General features: G+C 40.6%; 1 protein-coding gene across 1 annotated transcript in view; it reads left to right on the plus strand.

The window, feature by feature from the left end:
• ADAM10 (ADAM metallopeptidase domain 10) overlaps positions 1-22,094 on the plus strand; it is a 145,508-nt gene that overhangs the window by 91,710 nt on the left and 31,704 nt on the right. The window contains exons 7-10 of the mRNA XM_038419140.2: positions 3,746-3,838; positions 6,631-6,814; positions 18,855-19,018; positions 21,686-21,869. Of these exons, the coding sequence (XP_038275068.1) occupies positions 3,746-3,838; positions 6,631-6,814; positions 18,855-19,018; positions 21,686-21,869 (625 nt within the window). The remainder of the gene's footprint in view (positions 1-3,745; positions 3,839-6,630; positions 6,815-18,854; positions 19,019-21,685; positions 21,870-22,094) is intronic.

The following is a 22,094-nucleotide window of genomic DNA, read 5'->3' on the forward strand; positions in this document are numbered from 1 at the left end:
CTAGGGCGGGCATCAAGATTTAAGCAGTTTTGTGCAGGCCCGCTGGCAGGAACTTGCATGGGAACTTAGGTGACCGCAATGTTAGGTGCCAGCTGAGTGGGGGTTTTGAGGATCTCATTGATCCCTAAATATTGGACATAAGCCCACTTAAGGTGGCAATTAGGTGCCTAAGTCCCTTTGTCATTTTAATCCTTAAGTCACTTAAGTGCTTTTGAAAACTTTGTTCCGTATTCTTAAGAAGGCAAATGGTGGTTTTTCATATTTGCTTTCTAGTAAAAAATAGAATAACGTGCAGTGACAATTTACAAAATAAAAACTTTTCCACTATATTGTTCTTTAAAATAATACAATCCTTTGAGGATACTTTTCACAGTACTTTGATGTTAGGGTGAATTGAATGGCTGTCACAAACAAATGTATCATAATTATTTCCAGTTATTTGTTTTGGGTGAGCAAAGTTAATTTAGCAATAGGGGATAGCTAAGATTTTTATGGTCTGATCTATGTACACTGATTATTCATTAATATATGGCATGTGCTGTTTAGGAAAGACAGAAACAAAGGTAAAGGTGGTGGAGTAGCATTGTATATCAATGATGAGGTAGAATGTAAAGAAATAAGAAGCGATGCAATGGATAAGACAGGGTCCGTCTGGGCAAAAATTACATTGGGGAAGATAACTAGTAAAGCCTCTCCTACGATAGTGCTTGGGGCGTGCTATAGACCTCCGGGATCTAATTTGGATATGGATAGAGCCCTTTTTAATGTTTTTAATAAAGTAAATACTAATGGAAACTGCGTGATCATGGGAGACTTTAACTTCCCAGATATAGACTGGAGGACCAGTGCTAGTAATAATAATAGGGCTCAGATTTTCCTAGATGCGATAGCTGATGGATTCCTTCATCAAGTAGTTGCTGAACCGACTAGAGGGGATGCCATTTTAGATTTAATTTTGGTGAGTAGCAAGGACCTCATAGAAGAAATGGTTGTAGGGGACAATCTTGGCTCAAGTGATCATGAGCTAATTCAGTTCAAACTAAATGGAAGGATTAACAAAAATAAATCTGCAACTAGGGTTTTTGATTTCAAAAGGCTGACTTTCAAAAATTAAGGAAATTAGTTAGGGAAGTGGATTGGACTGAAGAATTTATGGATCTAAAGGTAGAGGAGGCCTGGGATTACTTTAAATCAAAGCTGCAGAAGCTATCGGAAGCCTGTATCCCAAGAAAGGGGAAAAAATTCATAGGAAGGAGTTGTAGACCAAGCTGGATGAGCAAGCATCTTAGAGAGGTGATTATGAAGAAGCAGAAAGCATACAGGGAGTGGAAGATGGGAGGGATCAGCAAGGAAAGCTACCTAATTGAGGTCAGAAGATGTAGGGATAAAGTGAGAGAGGCTAAAAGTCGAGTAGAGTTGGACCTTGCAAAGGGAATTAAAATCAATAGTAAAAGGTTCTATAGCCATATAAATAAGAAGAAAACTAAGAAAGAAGAGGTGGGGCCGCTAAACACTGAGGCTGGAGTGGAGGTTAAAGATAATCTAGGCATGGCCCAATATCTAAACAAATTCTTTGCCTCAGTCTTTAATAAGGCTAAAGAGGATCTTGGGGATAATGGTAGCATGACAAATGGGAATGAGGATATGGAGGTAGATATTACCATATCTAAGGTAGAAGCGAAACTGAAACAGCTTAATGGGACTAAATTGGGGGGCCCAGATAATCTTCATCCAAGAATATTAAAGGAATTGGCACCTGAAATTGCAAGCCCATTAGCAAGAATTTTTAATGAATCTATAAATTCAGGAGTAGTACCGAATGATTGGAGAATTGCTAATATAGTTCCTATTTTTAAGAAAGGAAAAAAAAGTGATCCGGGTAACTACAGGCCAGTTAGTTTGACATCTGTAGAATGCAAGGTCCTGGAAAAAATTTTGAAGGAGAAATTAGTTAAGGACATTGAAGTCAATGGTAAATGGGACAAAATACAACATGGTTTTACAAAAGGTAGATCGTGCCAAACCAACCTAATCTCCTTTTTTGAAAAGGTAACAGATTTTTTAGATAAAGGAAATGCGGTGGATCTAATTTACCTAGATTTCAGTAAGGCATTTGATACCGTGCCACATGGGGAATTATTAGTTAAATTGGAGAAGATGGGGATCAATATGAACATCAAAAGGTGGATAAGGAATTGGTTAAAGGGGAGACTGCAACGGGTCCTACTGAAAGGCGAATTGTCAGGTTGGGAGGGAGGTTACCAGTGGAGTTCCTCAGGGATCGGTTTTGGGACCAATCTTATTTAATCTTTTTATTACTGACCTTGGCACAAAAAGTGGGAGTGTGCTAATAAAGTTTGCAGATGATACAAAGCTGGGAGGTATTGCCAATTCGGAGAAGGATTAGGATATTATACAGGAGGATCTGGATGACCTTGTAAACTGGAGTAATAGTAATAGGATGAAATTTAATAGTGAGAAGTGTAAGGTTATGCATTTAGGGATTAATAACAAGAATTTTAGTTATAAGCTGGGGACGCATCAATTAGAAGTAACAGAAGAGAAGGACCTTGGAGTATTGGTTGATCATAGGATGACTGAGCTGCCAATGCGATATGGCTGTGAAAAAAGCGAATGCGGTTTTGGGATGCATCAGGAGAGGCATTTCCAGTAGGGATAAGGAGGTTTTAGTACCATTATACAAGGCACTGGTGAGACCTCACCTAGAATACTGTGTGCAGTTCTGGTCTCCCATGTTTAAAAAGGATGAGTTCAGACTGGAGCAGGTACAGAGAAGGGCTACTAGGATGATCCAAGGAATGGAAAACTTGTCTTATGAAAGGAGACTTAAGGAGCTTGGCTTGTTTAGCCTAACTAAAAGAAGGTTGAGGGGAGATATAATTGCTCTCTATAAATATATCAGAGGGAGAAATACAGGAGAGGGAGAGGAATTATTCAAGCTCAGCGCCAATGTGGACACAAGAACAAATGGGTATAAACTGGCCACCAGGAACTTTAGACTTGAAATTAGACGAAGGTTTCTCACCATCAGAGGAGTGAAGTTTTGGAATAGCCTTCCAAGGGAAGCAGTGGGGGCAAAAGATCTATCTGGCTTTAAGATTCTACTCGATAAGTTTATGGAGGAGATGGTATGATGGGATAATGTGATTTTGGTAAGTCATTGATCTTTAAATATTCAGGGTAAATAGGCCTAATCCCCTGAGATGGGATATTAGATGGATGGGATCTGAGTTCCCCAGGAAAGAATTTTCTGTAGTATCTGGCTGGTGAATCTTGCCCATATGCTCAGGGTTTAGCTGATTGCCATATTTGGGGTCGGGAAGTAATTTTCCTCCAGGGCAGATTGGAGAGGCCCTGGAGGTTTTTCGCCTTCCTCTGTAGCATGGGGCATGGGTGACTTGAGGGAGGCTTCTCTGTTCCTTGAAGTCTTTAAAGCATGATTTGAGGACTTCAATAGCTCAGACATAGGTGAGGTAGGAGTGGGTGGGTGAGATTCTGTGGCCTGCGCTGTTCAGGCGGTTGGACTAGATGATGAGAATGGTCCCTTCTGACCTTAGTATCTATGAATCTATTAAGGGTACTTTATCACATATTAGTGAAAGTTAATACTGCATGTTAATTTGCATGTGAAGATGCTTACATTGAAGTTTTTCTTGTGTAGTATAGTATGTAGAAAACATTTTTTGACTGTAAACACTTCAGCTTGTCTCTTTCTGATTAATAGATATCCAGTCATGTTAAAGCAATTGACACAATTTACCAGTCAACAGATTTCACAGGAATCCGTAACATCAGTTTCATGGTGAAACGAATAAGAGTGAGTAATTCTGTTGCTCCAGTCATATCTGTTGAATGTGAGGAGTGTTTGTTTAAAAGAATTAATTCCATTTAACTATCATTGCTGACTATATGATATTTTCATGTTAAAAACAGTCTGTTATAATTGTCCTCCTACCTAATTTCTTCAGTGCTCTTGCAATCTTAATATTCACATTGCCATGGCTTTCATTATGGCCTTGTGATGTTTCAGGTTAGTGTTTGATATAGTGGACTAATTTAAGGGACAGAGCTTCTCACATATTGGTTATCAGCAGTGATGGGACAGGAAATACTGTAGAAATATAGGAGTTTACTTGGGAGCTGTTAAAATATTAATTTTTTAAAACTGCTTATATTTGATGCTTTAGATCAATGGTCATTGCAGAAATTTGCTTCCTAGTTTTAAAGTTCAGTTTATTCTTAAAATGCTCCTTTCATTGGTGGGGAAAATGTAGTCAGTACATTGATATACAGAAACATCAATTAGTTGTTAAAGGTGACATGCAAAGGAGAAAACTTTTGTGCTTGTTCCCTTCTTGTTGCTTTGACATACTTAGAATTTCAGGCCTTCTTTGTATGTGTGATAAGTGGTGGCCTTCGAAAATTAGAAATTTGAGTCTTTTAAACAGGGTTTGTTTATGTACTGGGAGGAGAGGATTAATTCCCTCCAGATCAGGTGAAACTCTGTGACTCTTCTTATGTAAGAAGTTAGATTAAGTGATCTTGGTGGTCTCTTTTGGCCTTCAAATGAATTAATCTACCTTGGAAGGATATCTGACATTACAAGAGACCAACTAAAAGGAAGAGCAATTGAGAGGAAAGGATTGTAGTCTAGTGTTTAAAGGTTTTTTTAACCTTTTGTAACATCTATGTAACTAATATATAAACAGCTTGGGAGAAAGAAGGTGTTCGTGGGTGTTTTTTTTTGAAGAGTCAGCACTCCAGCTTCTTGGGTTAAGGCAGGGATTGGCAATCTCTGGCATGCTGCCCATCAGGGTAAGCCCCTGGTGGGCTGGGCTAGTTTATTTACCTGTATCATCTGCAGGTTCGGCCGATCACCACTCCCACTGGCTGCAGTTCGCCGTCCAGTGGGGCTGCGGGAAGGGCGGCCAGCACATTCCTCGGCCTGTGCCACTTCCCACAGCCCCCATTGGCCTGGGACGGCAAACCGCGGCCAGTGGGAGTGGTGATCGGCTGAATCTGCCAACGCTACAGGTTAAACAAACCGGCCCAGCCCGCCAGGGGCTTACATTGATGGGCAGCATGTCAAAGGTTGCTGATCCCTGGGTTAAGGTGTGAGGTAGCTCACAATACACCAGACCACTGAAAAGTTCCTCTGGGGAAAAAATAGGGAAGATCAAACCAGACTGGATCACTTGATATGCCTGACTCTTTAAAATAAAAGATAAAAGCAGAAAAAAAACTTCTATTAAAAGGCTGCCTTTATACATTATAATAAGAGTCAGCACTCCAGCTTCTTGGGTTAAGGCAGGGATTGGCAATCTCTGGCATGCTGCCCATCAGGGTAAGCCCCTGGTGGGCTGGGCTAGTTTATTTACCTGTATCATCTGCAGGTTCAGCCGATCACCACTCCCACTGGCTGCAGTTCGCCGTCCAGTGGGGCTGCGGGAAGGGCGGCCAGCACATTCCTCGGCCTGTGCCACTTCCCACAGCCCCCATTGGCCTGGGACGGCGAACCGCGGCCAGTGGGAGTGGTGATCGGCTGAATCTGCCAACGCTACAGGTTAAACAAACCGGCCCAGCCCGCTAGGGGCTTACATTGATGGGCAGCATGTCAAAGGTTGCTGATCCCTGGGTTAAGGTGTGAGGTAGCTCACAATACACCAGACCACTGAAAAGTTCCTCTGGGGAAAAAATAGGGAAGATCAAACCAGACTGGATCACTTGATATGCCTGACTCTCTTTAAAATAAAAGATAAAAGCAGAAAAAAAACTTCTATTAAAAGGCTGCCTTTATACATTATAATAAAGCAAAAAAACAAAGAACAATTTTTAAAAAACTTCCTTTTGCACATTGCTTTTAAGCCTCCAACTTTTAGACTGTTACACATGAAATTGCTCTGTGCATAATAGCATGTTTTGTTGTGTTCAGTTAAAAAAAAAAAATCTGTAATCAGCTTCTGCCTTAGTGCATGTTTGTGCTCAGAAAAAAATATTTGAGACTTCCACAGTACAATGAGCTGAATGGAATTTATGTATAGCCCATAAACCTTGCTCTTAGTTTTATGTTGAAGATTTAATCTGAGCATGCAGTTTTACTCTATCGGACACTTTTTTACAAATTTTTCTTGTTCTTAGCTGTATCTAAGCATTCTGATCTTCGTGGGCTATGAGGTAGCATGCGGATCAGTAAACATTACAGGATGTAATACAATCTTTTTGCTCCAGGAACTTGCATTTAAAGTAGATACAGTAGTAAACTGGATAACCAGATGAAAGTCCAATTTCAGAAATGTAGAATTAAGGTTATAAATACACCCTTTTTTGAATTCTTGTGGATGAAGTTTGTCTTAAGGAAGCATTTGAAGGAAGAAGGAGGTTGTAATTTGCCACATAAATGCAGTTACGTTGTTTTATGAAACAAGTTCACTCTAGGGCTCAGGATTTTCCAGATAGTATGAATTGATATGTAGTGTCTATATAAATCTTTAGATATTGATGTAATTATTTGACACTATACTTGGTAATAGGAAGTTTTTCTTAGCAAGCTTGTATTAGCTAGACAAAAATGCAATGTCTGATTCAGTATAAACTTTAATTTACTTTTAGATCAACACAACTGCTGATGAGAGAGACCCTTCCAATCCCTTCAGATTTCCTAATATTGGTGTGGAGAAGTTTTTGGAACTGAACTCTGAGCAGAATCATGATGACTATTGCTTGGCCTATGTATTTACTGATCGTGATTTTGATGATGGTGTCCTTGGTCTGGCTTGGGTTGGAGCCCCTTCAGGTAATTAATCCATAACTAGAATACTCTCCTACAGAAACCAAGTATTTTTAAGTAGGAGCAAGGAAGAAAAATATCAACTGTTGACTTTACTGAAATATGTGTAGGTCTGATTCTTCACAGTTTGATAATGTATGATTTGAAATTATGTAAACATCAGTACAACATGTGTCACTAACGATTTGAGTCACACAGATTCCCCTATTCATTGCTTTCCTTTATAACAGCACTTTAATTCTCTGGGTGGATAGTTGACAAGGTATGAGTGACCAATGATATGAAAGAGGTGTCAGAAGTGCTTCAAATAAATTATAATCAGGGCTCCTTGTATTCTACAACAGTCTACAGCCATAAAATTCACGTCTTGCCATAGATTTGTACTCCAAGATCTCTGGCTTCCAGCTCTTATGGTTACAAATAACTTGGAAATCTGAACAGAGTATAAACCAATGTGGTGATGTCTGCAGAGATACTGAAACAATATCTCTGTACTTGCCCTTCCTAGATGATTTTTCTTTAAATTTCACTGAGACTTTGACCAATTTCATTTCAGCCATGTATCTTAATTTTCAGTTTCTAACTATTTCCTGATGGCATTTTATTATGCCATTTCATGTGGAGAAATTTAACAGAGCCTTTGTGATAACTTGCATTGGAGCTATTATAGCTAACAATCTGCTATTCCAATAGTGTCTTATACCTACTCAAGTGTGACATAAGAGAAAATCTTTCTAGAGACTGACTTTGTCCATGGAAGAAATACCGTTTACCACCTCGCAAGGAAAGTCTTTTCATCCATGTGGATAGAAAACTATCTCTCTCTGCAGAAAAGAGCCAGTATTGTTAATATAAAACAGCAGTTGAATAATATTGGAGCTCAACATATGTCTAATGGATGGAGAACGCTAGGTGCAACATTCTTTCAATCTAAGGGTATGTCTACACTACAAAATTAGGTCAGTTTTTGTAGAAGTCGATATTTAGAAATCAATTTTATACAGTCGATTGTGTACATCCCCACTAAGTGCATTAAGTTGGTGGAGTGCATCCTAACAACTGTGGCTAACGTAGACTTGCGGAGCGGTGCACTGTGGGAAGCTATCCCATAGTTCCCAAGTCTCCGCTGCCCATTGCAATTCTGCATTAAGCTCCCAATGCCATTATCGCAGGTGGTTTTGGGTACATGTCGTCAGTCTCCCCTCCTTCCCTCCCTCCGTGAAAGCAACTGCAGACAATCATTTCACCCCTTTTTTCCTGGGTTACCCGTGCAGACGCCATAGCATGGCAAGCATGGAGCCCACTCAACTCACCGCTGCTGTTGCAAGCATTGTAAACGCCTCCCGAATTATACTGCAGTATGTGCAGAACCTGGCTAAGAGACGGCAGCACGAGGACAATTGTGAGGAGGACATGGACACAGACGTTCCTGAAAGCACGGGATGTGGCAATTGGGACATCATGGTGGCAGTGGGGCTGGTTGATACAGTGGAACGCCAATTCTGAGCCCGGAAAACAAGCACAGACTGGTGGGACCGCATAGTTTTGCAGGTATGGGATGATTCCCAGGGCTACGAAACTTTCGCATGCGTAAGGCCACTTTCCTGGAACTCTGTGATTTGCTTTCCCCTGTCCTGAAGCACAGGAATACCAAGATGAGAGCTGCCCTGACAGTTGAGAAGCAAGTGGCAATAGCCCTGTGGGAGCTTATAACGCCCAACTGCTACCGGTCAGTCAGGAATCAATTTGGAGTAGGCAAATTTACTGTGGGGACTGCTGTGATTCAAGTAGCCAATGCAATCACTGACGTTCTGCTATCCAGGGTAGTGACTCTGGGAAAGGTGTAGGTCATAGTGGATGGCTTTGCTGCAATGGGTTTCCCTAACTGTGGTGGGGTGATAGACGGAATGCATATCCTTATCTTGGCATTGGACCATCTTGCCAACCAGTACATAAATCGCAAGGGGTATTTCTCAATGGTGCTGCAAGCACTGGTAGATCACAAGGGATGTTTCACCAACATCAACGTGGGATGGCCAGGAAAGGTGTATGATGCTCGCATCTTTATGAACTCTGGGCTGTTTGAGCAGCTGCAAGAAGGGACTTGCTTCCCAGACCAGAAAATTACTGTTGTGATGTTGAAATGCCAATAGTTTTCCTTGGAGACCCAGCCTACCCCTTGCTCCCATGGCTCATGAAGCCATACACAGGCAGCCTGGACAGTAGTAAGGAGTTCAACTATAGACTGAGCAAGTGCAGAATGCTGGTAGAATGTGCCTTTGGACGTTTAAAAGCTCGCTGATGCTGTTTGCTGACTAGGTTAGACCTCAGCGCAACCAGTATTCCCATTGTTATTACTGTTTGTTGTATATTCCATAATATCTGTGAGAGTTAGGGGGAGACGTTTATGGCTGGGTGGTTGAGGTTGAGGCAAATCACCTAGCTGTTAGTTTTGAACAGCCAGACACCAGGGCGATTAGAAGAGTACAGGTAGGCACGCTGCGCATCAGAGAGGCTTTGAAAACCAGTTTCATGACTGTCCCGGCTACGGTGTGACAGTTGTGTATGTTTCTCCTTGATGCAAACCCTTCCCCTTTGATTTTAATTCCCTGTAAGCCAACCCCCTCACCCCTTTGATCACAGCTGGCAAAGGAAATAAAGTCACTATTGTTTTGAAACCATGCATTCTTTCTTTATGAATTAAAAAACAAAACTAGAGAGATAAAAGATAAGGTAGCCTGGGTGGGGAGGGGAGGATAAGGGCACACTGCTTATTTGTAGCCACACTACAGATCAAAACTGTTTGAATGACAGCCTTCTGTTGCTTGGGCCATCCTCTGGAGTGGAGTGGCTCCCCGTGTTCTTAGGCATCTGGGTGAGGAGGATATGGAACTTGAGAAGGAGGGCAGGCGGTTGTACAGTGGGTGCAGCAGCGGCCTGTGCTCTTGTTGGCTTTTCTGCAACTCCACCAGACGCCTGAGCGTGTCCGTTTGCTTCCCCATTAGCCTCAGCATTGCATCCTGTCTCTTCTCATCGTGCTCACTTAATGCTTTCCTGGACTCTGCCACTGAATGCCTTCATGCATTCAGCTGAGCCCTATCAGTGTGGGAGGACTGCATGACCTTGGAAAACATGTCATCGCGAGTGCGTTTTTTTTCGCCTTCTAGCCTGCGATGGAGATGATAGGGGAAGCATAGAAACATTTGCACCTGCACGGGGATAAAAAGGGAGAGTAAAATTTAAGATGATACATTTCTGAGAACAGACGAGAGACTCTTTCACAGTGAATCAAGCAATTCACAGCAGACAGCACATGTGCTTTAGGTTCAAGGTCACATTTTGCCTTTTATATTGAGCACCTGCCAGTATGGTGACACATCACATACGGCTGGGCAACAGCATTCAGTTTCCTGGCAGCCATGGTAAGCCAAAGGGTATGCAGGTTTGGCTTCTGATGCTTTCATAACACATGGGAATGTTTTCAAACTGGAGCACCCCCTTTCCCATAGCAAGCAATGTTGGTTGGGTTTGCCATTTAAAAGGAAAGAATGCTGTTTTCGGGTGGATGTGCAGCACACTCCTCCCCCCACCCCTCCACATGGCTATTTGGGATGATCCTTCGCCTTTCCCGCCGCTGGGTAGCTATGGGATGATCCCTTTCAGCCAAGCGTAAACAGCCCAGCATGAACAGTGTCTTTTTACTATTCCCTTACAAAAATTCCCCTATTTCAACTAGGTGACCATGAATGAGATCACTCTCCTGAGGCTAACACAGAAAGATAAAGACCGAATGTTGCTTGAATGCGACCAAAACCCAGGCCCATTCGCTGCCATGCTTTGTTCTGCAGTGATTCCAGACTACTTGCTACTGGCTTGGCGTTGTAAAGTGTCCTACTGTGGAGGAAGAAATAAGGCAGCGCTTCCCAGAAACCTTCTGCAAAGGTTTTCAGAGTACCTCCAGGAGAGCTTCATGGAGATGTGTCTGGGGGATTCCCGCTCCATCCCCAGACACTTTAACAGACTTTTCCAGTAGCCATACTGGCCGCGAATGTATCCCAAGTCTTCAGGGCAAATTAAACATTAAACACTATTACTTTTAAACCCTGTACTGTAGTTACAAATGTTCACTCACCAGAGGAGCCTTCTGTGCCTTCAGGGATGGGGATCCTGCCTTGGGAGGGTATTGGCTCCAGGGTGATGAAAAGTTCCTGGCTGCTGGGGAGAATGGATTCAATACTTGCTGCTGCCCATTCTCCTCCTCTTCCTCATCCACCAAATCCTCCTCCATGTTGATTGAGACTTTATTCTTCCCCCCCACATATACCCCTTGCAGGTATCCACAGGCAGTGGTATGGTAGTGGTAGCCCCCCCACCCCCTTGAATGCCATGCAGCTGATCATAGAAGCAGCATGTATGGGGCTCTGACCCAGAGTGACAGTTTGCCTCCTTTGCCTTTTGGTAGGCTTGCCTGAGCGCCTTGCCTTTCACACGACGCTGCTGTGTGTCCCTGTTGTAGCCTCTCTCCATCATGCCTTGTGCGATTTTGGCATAAATATTAGCATTTCTTCTTTTTGATAGGAGTTCTGCCTACACAGATTCTTCTCCCCATACAGCAATCAGATCCAGTGTCCCCCGTTTTCTCCATACTGGAGCTCGTTTGCCAGTCTGGAGGGACTGCATGGTCACTTGTGCTGCTGAGCTCGCCACGCTGACCAAACAGGAATTGAAATTCAAAAGTTCCCAGGGCTTTTCCTGTGTAGCTGGCTAGTGCATCGGAGTTGAAAGTGCCGTCCAGAGTGGTCACATTGGAACACTCTGGGATAGCTCCTGGAGGCCAATAATGTCGATTTGCGTCCACACTACCCCAAATTCGACCGAGCAAGGTTGATTTTAGCACTACTCCCCTTGCTGGGGAGAAGTACAGAAGTCTATTTTAAGAGCCCTTTAGGTCAATGAAATGGAGTTGCTTGTGTAATGGATTCATTATAAAATCGACCTAACGCAGCTAAATTTGACCTAACCCTGTTGTGTAGACCAGGGCTAAGTGATAATACCTTACTTAATTCTAAAGTATCTGAATGCTAAATGGATGACCTACCATACTTTGATGTTCTCGTATCCATTTTGTGACCAGAAAGTGTAATTCTTGCTCATGCTTGGTTTGTCTTCTAATATACTCAAATGCTTTTTCCTTAGACAAGTCTGACACGAAGACTGACTCTTCATACTTCGGACAATACACTGATGCAGTGCTACCTTTTTAGTGTCTTCTTGGACCACACCCATTACTTCCTAGTTCTTACAACTTTTTTGGTCCATCAGTTAATCTCTGAAATATTTACATGAACATATTTTTATATTAGAAACAGATTCTAAATTCAATCTGAATAAACATAGACTACAGTTCAGAGAAGTTATTTAGAACATTGATTTCTTTTCAAGGCTTAGACTTATTGGGAAATAACACCTATAGAAGTAGGTAGAAGCTGAGGAAGAGGAATGGGTGAAGTCACTTGTAATTGAGAACAGCGACATGACTAGTGAGTGGAATCAGATTGGAAGTTGAAGCAGAGAAGTGGATGAAATTTAGAATTTGATTTGCTAGACACTTCTGAATATGAGCAAGGCATGCAAATTAGTTAATCTTGTTCGGTATCCAGCATTGAATTCAATAGGTGGCTGTTCATTGTTCTCACTGTAGTATATGTGAAAGCTTGCTGATCACTAATGAAAGACTTGCAGAGTATTTGGCCATGTTATCTTTCACTGCAGCTTGTGGTATTTGGCAGCAGTGTCCTCTATTTCAAGGGAAGTAGCAGATGTTTGTGTTAAATGGTGACCTACATGGCCTGGAGTTAGGATTGTAGGTTCAACTTCATTTTCAGGAACATTTAAAAATTGGAAATATTAAGCATATTAGTTTAAAACAATTGTTCTTGATTGCCCAAAAAAATAACAGCTGCTGCTTTGGCTGTCGTATATTGCTTATTTGTATAATTGATCCTTTAGGAAATGCGATGTTTGGAACACGGTGGATACATTAGTTTTACAAGATGAATAGTTCCGAACTGATCAGTCTATACGGCACCTTTTTATTCTTGGATGTCTTATCAGTGTGGTATGTTACGTGCCCAGCCTGAGAATTAAGATTTCTAACCTGGCTTTCCCAATATTGTGTCTATGCTTTGAGTAAATGTAAATTTTTATCGACTTATTATGTCTCATTAAAAATTCCAGCTGTGCAAACCTAGACTTGTTAGTGTCCATGGTTCCACAAGAGCTTATTAATTACATCAGATCTAAAATATACAAAATAAAAATTAACTGTAGTTATGACGGGCATTGTTTTTTGCATTTCCACAACTAAAAAAGTTCTCATTTATTTAAAAATTCACAAGCATCTGACCAAGCTACTATTGTTAAGATTTCCTAAATAGTTAAGAAGTTGACAAGTCCTAGCTATGTAAATATCAGAAACAAAACAATTATTAAAACAGTTAGTTTTTGTTTAATGAGACATACAGGAGTATAGTCATCAGATGTTTCTGTTTAATAGGGTGTTATAGTACAGAGTGAGCATCATTAAAACGCCTGTAATATGCCATTTCTATTGATTTTTATTAAGTTGAGTGAAATCTCAATATACATGTTTAATAGGTCCAGGTGTGTCTATCAAATGTTTTAAAAAAAAAAAAAAAAACGGGATAGGTTTGCTGGGTTCTTTGAGTATTGAATAAAAGGTAACCCTATATCTGTCTTCTGTCTCTTGCTGGGTATGTAGTTGGTATGTTAATTTTTCCATAACCACAACTTCCCCCCCCCTTTTTTTTTTTTTTTAAATAAACCATTCCTCTATGGTTGGACTGTTTCTTTTTCCAGTGAGAGACTACCAATAACCAATCAGTTACTACCAGATGAGAGATTAATTCTTCATTTTCCTCTTGTGTGACCATTTCTACTAGGAAGACCTAGGAAGATTACCGAGGGATCATTTGGTAGTACTCAACAATTTGTGATATTTGGTTGTGGATTGCATCCCAATACTCTCTAAGGAGTGAACGGAACACTATATATGCATAAAATGTCCTTCTTCACCACATTTTCTCTAACATGTATCCCCATTCAGTCTAGCTATATCTTTTAGCCTGGTTGGTTTGAAGAGCCATTGAAACAGTATCTTCAAGAAATTATTATTGTGTTTCAGGCTGAGGTTACTGGTCCTCCTTTCTTTTTTTTTTTCCGCCCTTCTCTCATACTAAACCCCCTTTCTCTGGGGTAATTTGTCTATCCACATCCTTTCCCCAGTGAATCGTATATGATTTTTTTTTTGTTAGGAAAGCTGTCTGCAAAGATTAATACAAATTAGTTACTTTTTTGTTTCCTAATTGACCAGATACCATCGCTTCTATTTGTTAGCTTTCTGTATAAAACAGGTTTTCTAGAAAGTTGAGAAACCTAATGCCAAAGTACTAGTGTCAGTTAAGATTAGTTGTGATCTCTAAACAAGTTAGGAAAGTTTCTTTACTGAGGGTATAGCTACACCGGAAACTTCAAAGTGCTGCCACGGGAGCGCTCCCGCGACAGCGCTTTGAAGTGTGAGTGTGGTCATGTGTGAGGGGATTATCTCAGAGCGCTGGGAGCATGGCTCCCAGTACCCAGAGCCTGTCCATACTAGCACTTTAAAGCACTCAGACTTGCTGCGCTCAGGGGGGTGATTTTTCACCCTCCTGAGCGAGCAAGTTAGAGCGCTATAAAATGTAAGTGTAGACAAGCCCAAAATAGCTGGCCAACCACATGTATTCCATGGCTCTCCAATCGTTGAAGCTCTCTGGTTAGCAATTTCGGTTAAGATCTAGAATATTTGCAATGGGTGTGATTGGCGAGAGAAGAATTTCTCTAATTCTATTCCAAACCCATGGAGTAGCCTTTGCTAAAGGATGTGTGTAAACTTCTGGAGCAACCTAGAGATTTACAGTGCCACAATTTTTCTGTTCAATAAAGACCCAGTGTTTGGCTGGGCACCCCCACTCCACTCTTGCTTTGAACTGGCTGGCTTGATACCATAAATCAGCAGTTCTCAAACTTTAGTAACCTGAGGACCCCTATTTTAAATCCAGACTTCCCCAAAATCCAGGATTATTTTAGCAAATAATTTTAGAGAATATTTGATTTAGATAAAAATGTTACGTCTATATATGCTATTTTCTGATGTGGGTCCTACAAGTTCCATTCCTGTGATGGATTCATTGTCCTTTGAAGAAAAGGCTCTGTGGCCAGTCCAGAAAGTAGAAGAGACATTAGACATCCTTGCCTACTCTCTGGGTAATTCAAGTAAAGGAGATTTAACTCCATCAATTCACACAGCTGCTTTTGGGCTGATATCAAGAGCAGTTATTCATTTAAGGAACTGGGGGCCAAAGTCCATATTGGACAGGACTTGAAAGAGAAAGTAACTCTCTTCTTTCAAAGACTTTCTCTGTGCCTAGTGAAGATAAAAGAAATGGCTGTTTTTGAACTGCAAGCTGCTATTTTTGATCATTCAAAAATTTCCTGTTACAATTGCTGTTAAAATTTGAGCCCAGTTTCTCACAACAGGTTTTGATGGTATTTTTGTCTGAAAATAAATTTAGTGTAAATTATTTTATAGTTTACATATTTATAAAAACAAATATCAGACTACACCCTAGAGTTTTTTGTAAACAATAAAATCACCACTCACCAGCTAAAAACTTAATACAAATGTTTTTAGGGTTGTGATCAAATTAAAGTAAATTCCTTTAAAGCTATCCAATACCTAGATAATACTATCAATACCTACTTGTGTCTTAAGTATTAGACACATTTTCCCCCAGCCAAATGACTTTTCTATTTTTTCACTATTGTGTCCCGTCCTGCTGATGACAGTGTTGTGCAGTCATTTTCAGTAATGTTATGGAGACACATAGGCAGTGATAAAAATCCATAAAAAAATCAAATGTCACAGAGAAGGTCAATCGGGAGCTTCTGCTCATAACACAAGAACAAGGAAGGAACATTCGGGGAATTAAAAGGTGATAAATTCAAAAGGAAATACTTTTTCACATAATGAGTAATTAGACTGTAGATCTCATTGCCACAGGAAGTCATTGAGGCAAAGAACAACTGTTCACCAAGATTAAAAAAAAAAAAAAAAAATTGGACATTTATGTGGATAACAAGAACGTCCAGTATTATAATCATCCCTTCCAAAATGTGTAATCTTTATTAAACCCTGTCATGCTTCAGGCCTTCGGATAAAATCTAGCTATTAGATTAGGATGAGATCTAACGTGGGGGACATACTATCCCTTATAGTGGGGTTCTTGCGCCTTCCTCTGAAGCATCTCGTAAGGACCACTGACAGAAACAGGATATTGGACTAGATGAATCTCTGGTCTGATCGGTATGGCAATTCATGTCTGTTGTTCCTACCACTTAGATCTTCTGACTAGGTTATGCAGATGAATTGGCCTTGCAGGGGGGCTCTCAGCACCCTAGTACAACTCAGAGGGATCTGTATATCAGATCTGTATAGACCAATGTTGATCTCTGCCCAATCGAGATCATCTCCCCCAATGGAATTGACTGGATGGGTGGCTCTTTAATCTTCGTCTCTGCTCGAAGTCTAAAGTCTTCAGGGCATCCATTACTGACCTTCAGAATGCTGAGGATTGTGTTATCCTCGCACACACTGAGAATGACCTTCAGTCCATACTGGATTTTCTTGCACAAGCTTACTGAAGCCTAGGACTCACTCAATATTGAGAAGACTAAAGTGGTCTATCAACCTGCTTCAGGCCTTGAACGTGACCCACAACAAATCACCTTGAGTGTCAGACTCTGGAGACAGTTGAGCACTTTTGCTATCTCGGTAGCCAACTTTCTCAAAATGTAAAAATTGACAGTGAGATCCAGCACAGAATTCAGTGCACAAGTGCTTCCTTTGGGAAATTGCTCCGATGCGTTTTCACATACCATGACCTATGGTAGGCCACCAAGATCCTGGTCTATAAGACAATTGTTGTTCCAACACTCCTCTTTGGACACACAACCTGGGTGACCAGTCAACAGCACCTCAAGAGTTGGAAGAGGTATCACCAGCAATGCCTCCGGAAGATCCTTTGCGTCAAATGGTAAGATTGCTGCACTAATGCCAGCATCCTCGCTGAAGCCAATGTCACTAGCATTGAAGCAATGATTCTCATGCACCAACTTCACTGGGCTGGACATTGTGTGTGGATTCCAGACTCTCGCTTCCCAATACAAGTCCTCTACTCTCACTCACCCATGGTCAGAGATCCCGTGGTGGTCAGAGGAAGCGCTACAAAGACACACTGAAAGCATATCTTAAGAAAACTGATGTGGACATCATAAGCTGGAAAGAGCAAGCAACCAACCGACCCCAATGGCGCCATATCCTTCATCCAGCACTGGCCTGCTTCGAGGAGAAGTGCCTTGTTCTCAAAGTTGAAAAGAGAGAGAGGAGGAAGGAAAAAGAAATAGCTTTCTCCCAGCAGGCCATCGTCCTGTCACAAAATGTATGTACCTAATCCGGGCAGATTTGCGGTTCCAGGATCCAGAGTCCTCTTGGGACTCATGTAAATCCATAATAGAGATCATCCTCAAATCAAGGGATCGCCAATCCATCAGTCAATCAATCAATCAGACCAGTGTTGGTGATTGTCCTAAGGAAGAGTCTAGGAAATTCTATACATGGATCTAATTGCCCTAATACTCCATGAAAGTGGCACAGAGGGTCTGTTTTGGCCCATAGGTTGGGGAAGCATGGCAGCGTAGTGGGGTAGGGCTGATGGAATGTAGATTTCACAAGGACCACTCACAAGAACTTTATCTGCATCTATTACAGGGATCAGCAACCTTTGGCATGCAGCCCACCAGGGTAAGCCAGGCCGGTTTGTTTACTTTCCATGTCTGCCGATCGCCACTCCAGGTCAATGGGTGCAGCACCCATTGCCCTGGGGCAGCAAACCGCGGCCAGTGGGAGCCGTGATCGGCCGAACCTGTGGATGCGGCAGGTTAACAAACTGGTCTGGCCCACCAGGAAGCTTACCCTGGTGGGCCATATGTCAAAGGTTGCCGATCCCTGATGTATTAGATAGTTAGCATTCAGGTTTTCTCATGTCTGTTCAGGATTTCTTAATCAAGGGGTGCATTACATGGAGTCTGGATGACTGACAGGTGTTGGATGTGCAGCTAAGGAATGTTTTGTTAGTCCATTTAAGGAGGATTTTAGGAATCTGATCACTTTGTAGTATGAGGGAAAGATGAGTTGTCCTTTAAGACCTACTGCATTGAAATGTATGGGTGAATATAGAGTATATAGTAAGGCTCCACTTTGGACTTTAGCACCTATAAGTCAGTGAATAAAAAGTATGAATCTTTATCACCCTTCCCCTGTGGGACTATCCCTGGAAGTATTTATTCTCATATGACTCATTTTGCTGAACTGCAATTTGACTTTAGCAAGACAAAACTTGTTTAGAAAGGATATGTTCTAGATTCTGAATGTTTTTACAGCAAAATAAGTCTCAGGACTGCATTTTCAAACACTGGGTGTAACTTCCTTGATTGTTGACCTTTAAACACATATTTGATTAACCACCTATCAAAATCACATTTCAGTTTTAAATTGTTCTGTGAAGAAATCAATCACTCCTCCTTGCTAGGATATGTAGCTAATCTTAAATCTTTCACAAGTACTTTTGGGGGGAAAATGGAAGATAGTATTTAAAAGCAGGTTTGAAGTATATGCAACTGAACATTATGAATATTAGCCTTTTTCCTTGAAACTGGACAGAATTTTATGTATTCAGAAATATATATCCTTTACTTGAAAAGGAGAGCCAAATGGATTGAAAAACACTGATGTGGCTCTCTACACACTTTCAGTATTGTAATACAGTTAGAGTAAGTTTTCAACTAAGATGCAGAACAAAAAATACAACTCACCTTTTTTCTTTCAAAATGTTTTAATTTTTGAGCTGTTTAACTCTTGTTCTAAATGCAGGGAGCTCTGGCGGAATATGTGAAAAGAGCAAACTCTATTCTGATGGTAAAAAGAAGTCCTTAAATACTGGAATCATCACTGTTCAGAACTATGGCTCTCACGTCCCTCCTAAGGTTTCTCACATCACTTTTGCTCATGAGGTTGGACATAACTTTGGTTCTCCTGTAAGTATTAAATGTTGCTCCATTACAAATTTTGAATGTTTTGGAGTGGAATAATGATGAAAACATTTTGTAACTTAAACCTTTTACTATTATGTGTATACTAATAAAAATTTGAATAGGTATGCACGCAAAAGGAAAGCAAAGTCTTTGCAGATAAGCAATATGTGTTAAGATCTTTGTGAATGTTCTACAAACGGAAGAAGTTGGTGCCACAGGACTTTTGTGAATATTCTTAATTTCTCATTTAGCTGCTTACAGCAACTACTGGCTTAGCCTTTCTTATACTGCACTTATTCATGACTACTCTTCTGCAAAAAATGTGGGTTATTCTCTCCTAAAGTCTTCAAAGGAAGTGGGAAGGGCAAAGCTTACTCATATCTCTCCAAAAATGTGTATGTGTGCATCTCTGTTATGGTGAGAAGTAAATACTAGTTCTTATTTTATGGAGAGTGAGGGGAAGGGTCCCAGCTCATGAGGCAAAACTTTGGTTATGTCCTCTCACCCAACAATGGGGATAAAACTGGCTTTCCTTTGTAGCCTGTTGCATTTTTTTATACCTTAAAGATTTTTAATTTATTTTGAGAAGCAGTTGTCTGAGTTACACTTGTAATAGGATTTTGAAGCAGTTGTCTTCACGTGCTATGTTCAAGGCTTTTGACTGTGACAGGCTGAAAAATTTGAGGTTTTATTTGTTTTTTTTATTTGTGGGTGGTGGTTGTGAAAAATGGAGAATATTTCCTTTTTTACCTGTCACTTTTAAAGTTTTACATTTTAGAAAGCTTAATGGTTAAATTTCTAGTTAACTTCCACCATATTGGCTGGAACAAGAATCCAGAATGTTAACAGCGTGCATTGATTGAAGAAGTAGGAAATCTGTCATAGTGAAAATCTTTTTGGACCAATTGAAACATCATTATTGAACTTGCCTGTGAAACTTATGTTTGATCTTGGATAGTCAGCAGATATACTTGTCAGGAAATTTGCTACTCTTTGTGGTAATACCATTTTAAAAGTGCACACTTGTATACTTGGAAGGGTTTGGTCATATTCTGGGAAAATCAGTTGTCAAAAGTGGTAGTATAGTATTGGTATTAAACAGTTTCTTACTCTTGTCAAATATTTTTTCAAAGCTTTTGCCATTTATCATCATCTTTCAAACTTCTATATTATAAAGTATTCCATGTATGTTACCAGGTGGTGGTATAAATGATCAGTTCTCCATAGTGTGGATAGAAATGGACTTCCCCCACAAATCATATCATACTTAAGTCCACATTTTCCCTACAGTGTGAATGTGAACTATCCGAGATGTTTCTGCTGGTCCTCCCATTAATGTCCCACAGACATTTGGCACTTGGTAGTATTCATAAATCTCAGAATCCTCTGCTTTTGGGAGACACCAGGAACTGTGGACAGGTACCCAGAGGGCAGTATAACTGAAATAGTCTAATACAGGGCTACTGTGTAAAACAGCTGTGATTCTTTACACCAGTCAGTGTGGCTAAGCATGGACACATCAAACCATTTGTGCTTAAGCCAATTTTATTTAACCATTTCAGTTGGACAGTCAGGTTCTCTAGTGTAAACATGATATGGTTGCTCTCACAGAAGTTAGGTTTTGGAGCACTGACAAAAGTTTTCAGATAGAATGTAAAAGCAGTAAAAGAAAGGATCGGGTGTGATGTGTTGCTGTAACCAGCACACACAGAGATTGATAAACCACCATTAACATTTAAGCTGGAGATGTTGTCGTGACTTTCCATTTCATCCTGTGCTTCAGATGTTCTTCACTTTTTGAAATAGACAAGTGATAGTCATTTGGGTCAGTGCTTTGGAGATGATTCTGTGTTTAGTAATAACCATGGCATAGAATCATAGAATATCAGGGTTGGAAGGGACCCCAGAAGGTCATCTAGTCCAACCCCCTGCTCAAAGCAGGACCAAGTCCCAGTTAAATCATCCCAGCTAGGGCTAGGGCTTTGTCAAGCATATATCTGGTCAGACAGAACATTGGTTTCTTCTTCTGCATTGCTTCTTTGTCCTTCAACTATCTGAGCCTGTCCAGACTACTATAGGTCTAAAAAGAAAATACCTCAGCTATAGCAGAGGCAGAGTTCAGTAGCTTGGGATTTGCTTGTGGATGTGAGAACAGAGCAGCCTCGTTACAAGAAATTAATTTTTTGAGGAGGGTAGTAAGAGTTCATCAGTTACGGAATTTTTGCTGACCTTAATATAGTTAAGTATGTAGCTGCTCTTAGACTTTTCTAAGATGATAGATGAAACAGAGGATGGGATGGGGAGAAAAAATAACAATATATTAGCTATTAATGGATAAAACCTTGGGAAGAAGAATAATTTTAACATTCAGAATTTTGAATAATTTTCCTTCATGGAATCATTTTCCACTGACACACTTTCATTTCTAGGTACCATTAACTTCTGTAATGCTATATTTTTCTATTGTGTCTAGTTGATTCAATACAAAACCTGTATAGAATGCCTTTTTTTTTTTTGTACACTTGTTTTTTAAAAGGGAACAATTTTATGAGCTTTTGTTTCTCACCCTGTTACCCCACACGGGTCTATTATACACATAGGTTGAAAGATAGCAAATTAACTGACAGAAATTGATCTGCTTTAAATAGTTGACAATGTTCTGTTTTGCAGCATGATTCTGGAACGGAATGCACTCCAGGAGAGTCCAAGAACTTGGGGCAGAAAGAAAATGGCAATTATATCATGTATGCAAGAGCTACATCGGGGGACAAACTTAACAACAACAAGTTCTCCATCTGTAGCGTTCGAAATATCAGCCAAGTTCTTGAGAAAAAAAGAAATAATTGTTTTGTTGGTATGTATTTTTGTCATCCTTATAAAATGCTAAAGAGTTAACTTTATTATGTATTAGTATTACGATAGCGCTTCGGAGCCGCAGTCCTAGATCAGACCCAGTTGAGTTTGGTGCCATGGAACAAAAAGTCTCCGCCCTAAAGAGCTTACAGTTTGAGTATTAAACAAGAGACCACAGATGAGATATGGACAGACTGACGGAGTACAAGAAACAATGAGAAAATAT

The sequence above is a fragment of the Dermochelys coriacea genome, chromosome 10, assembly GCF_009764565.3.
Source record: "Dermochelys coriacea isolate rDerCor1 chromosome 10, rDerCor1.pri.v4, whole genome shotgun sequence".
Lineage (NCBI taxonomy): Eukaryota > Metazoa > Chordata > Testudines > Dermochelyidae > Dermochelys > Dermochelys coriacea.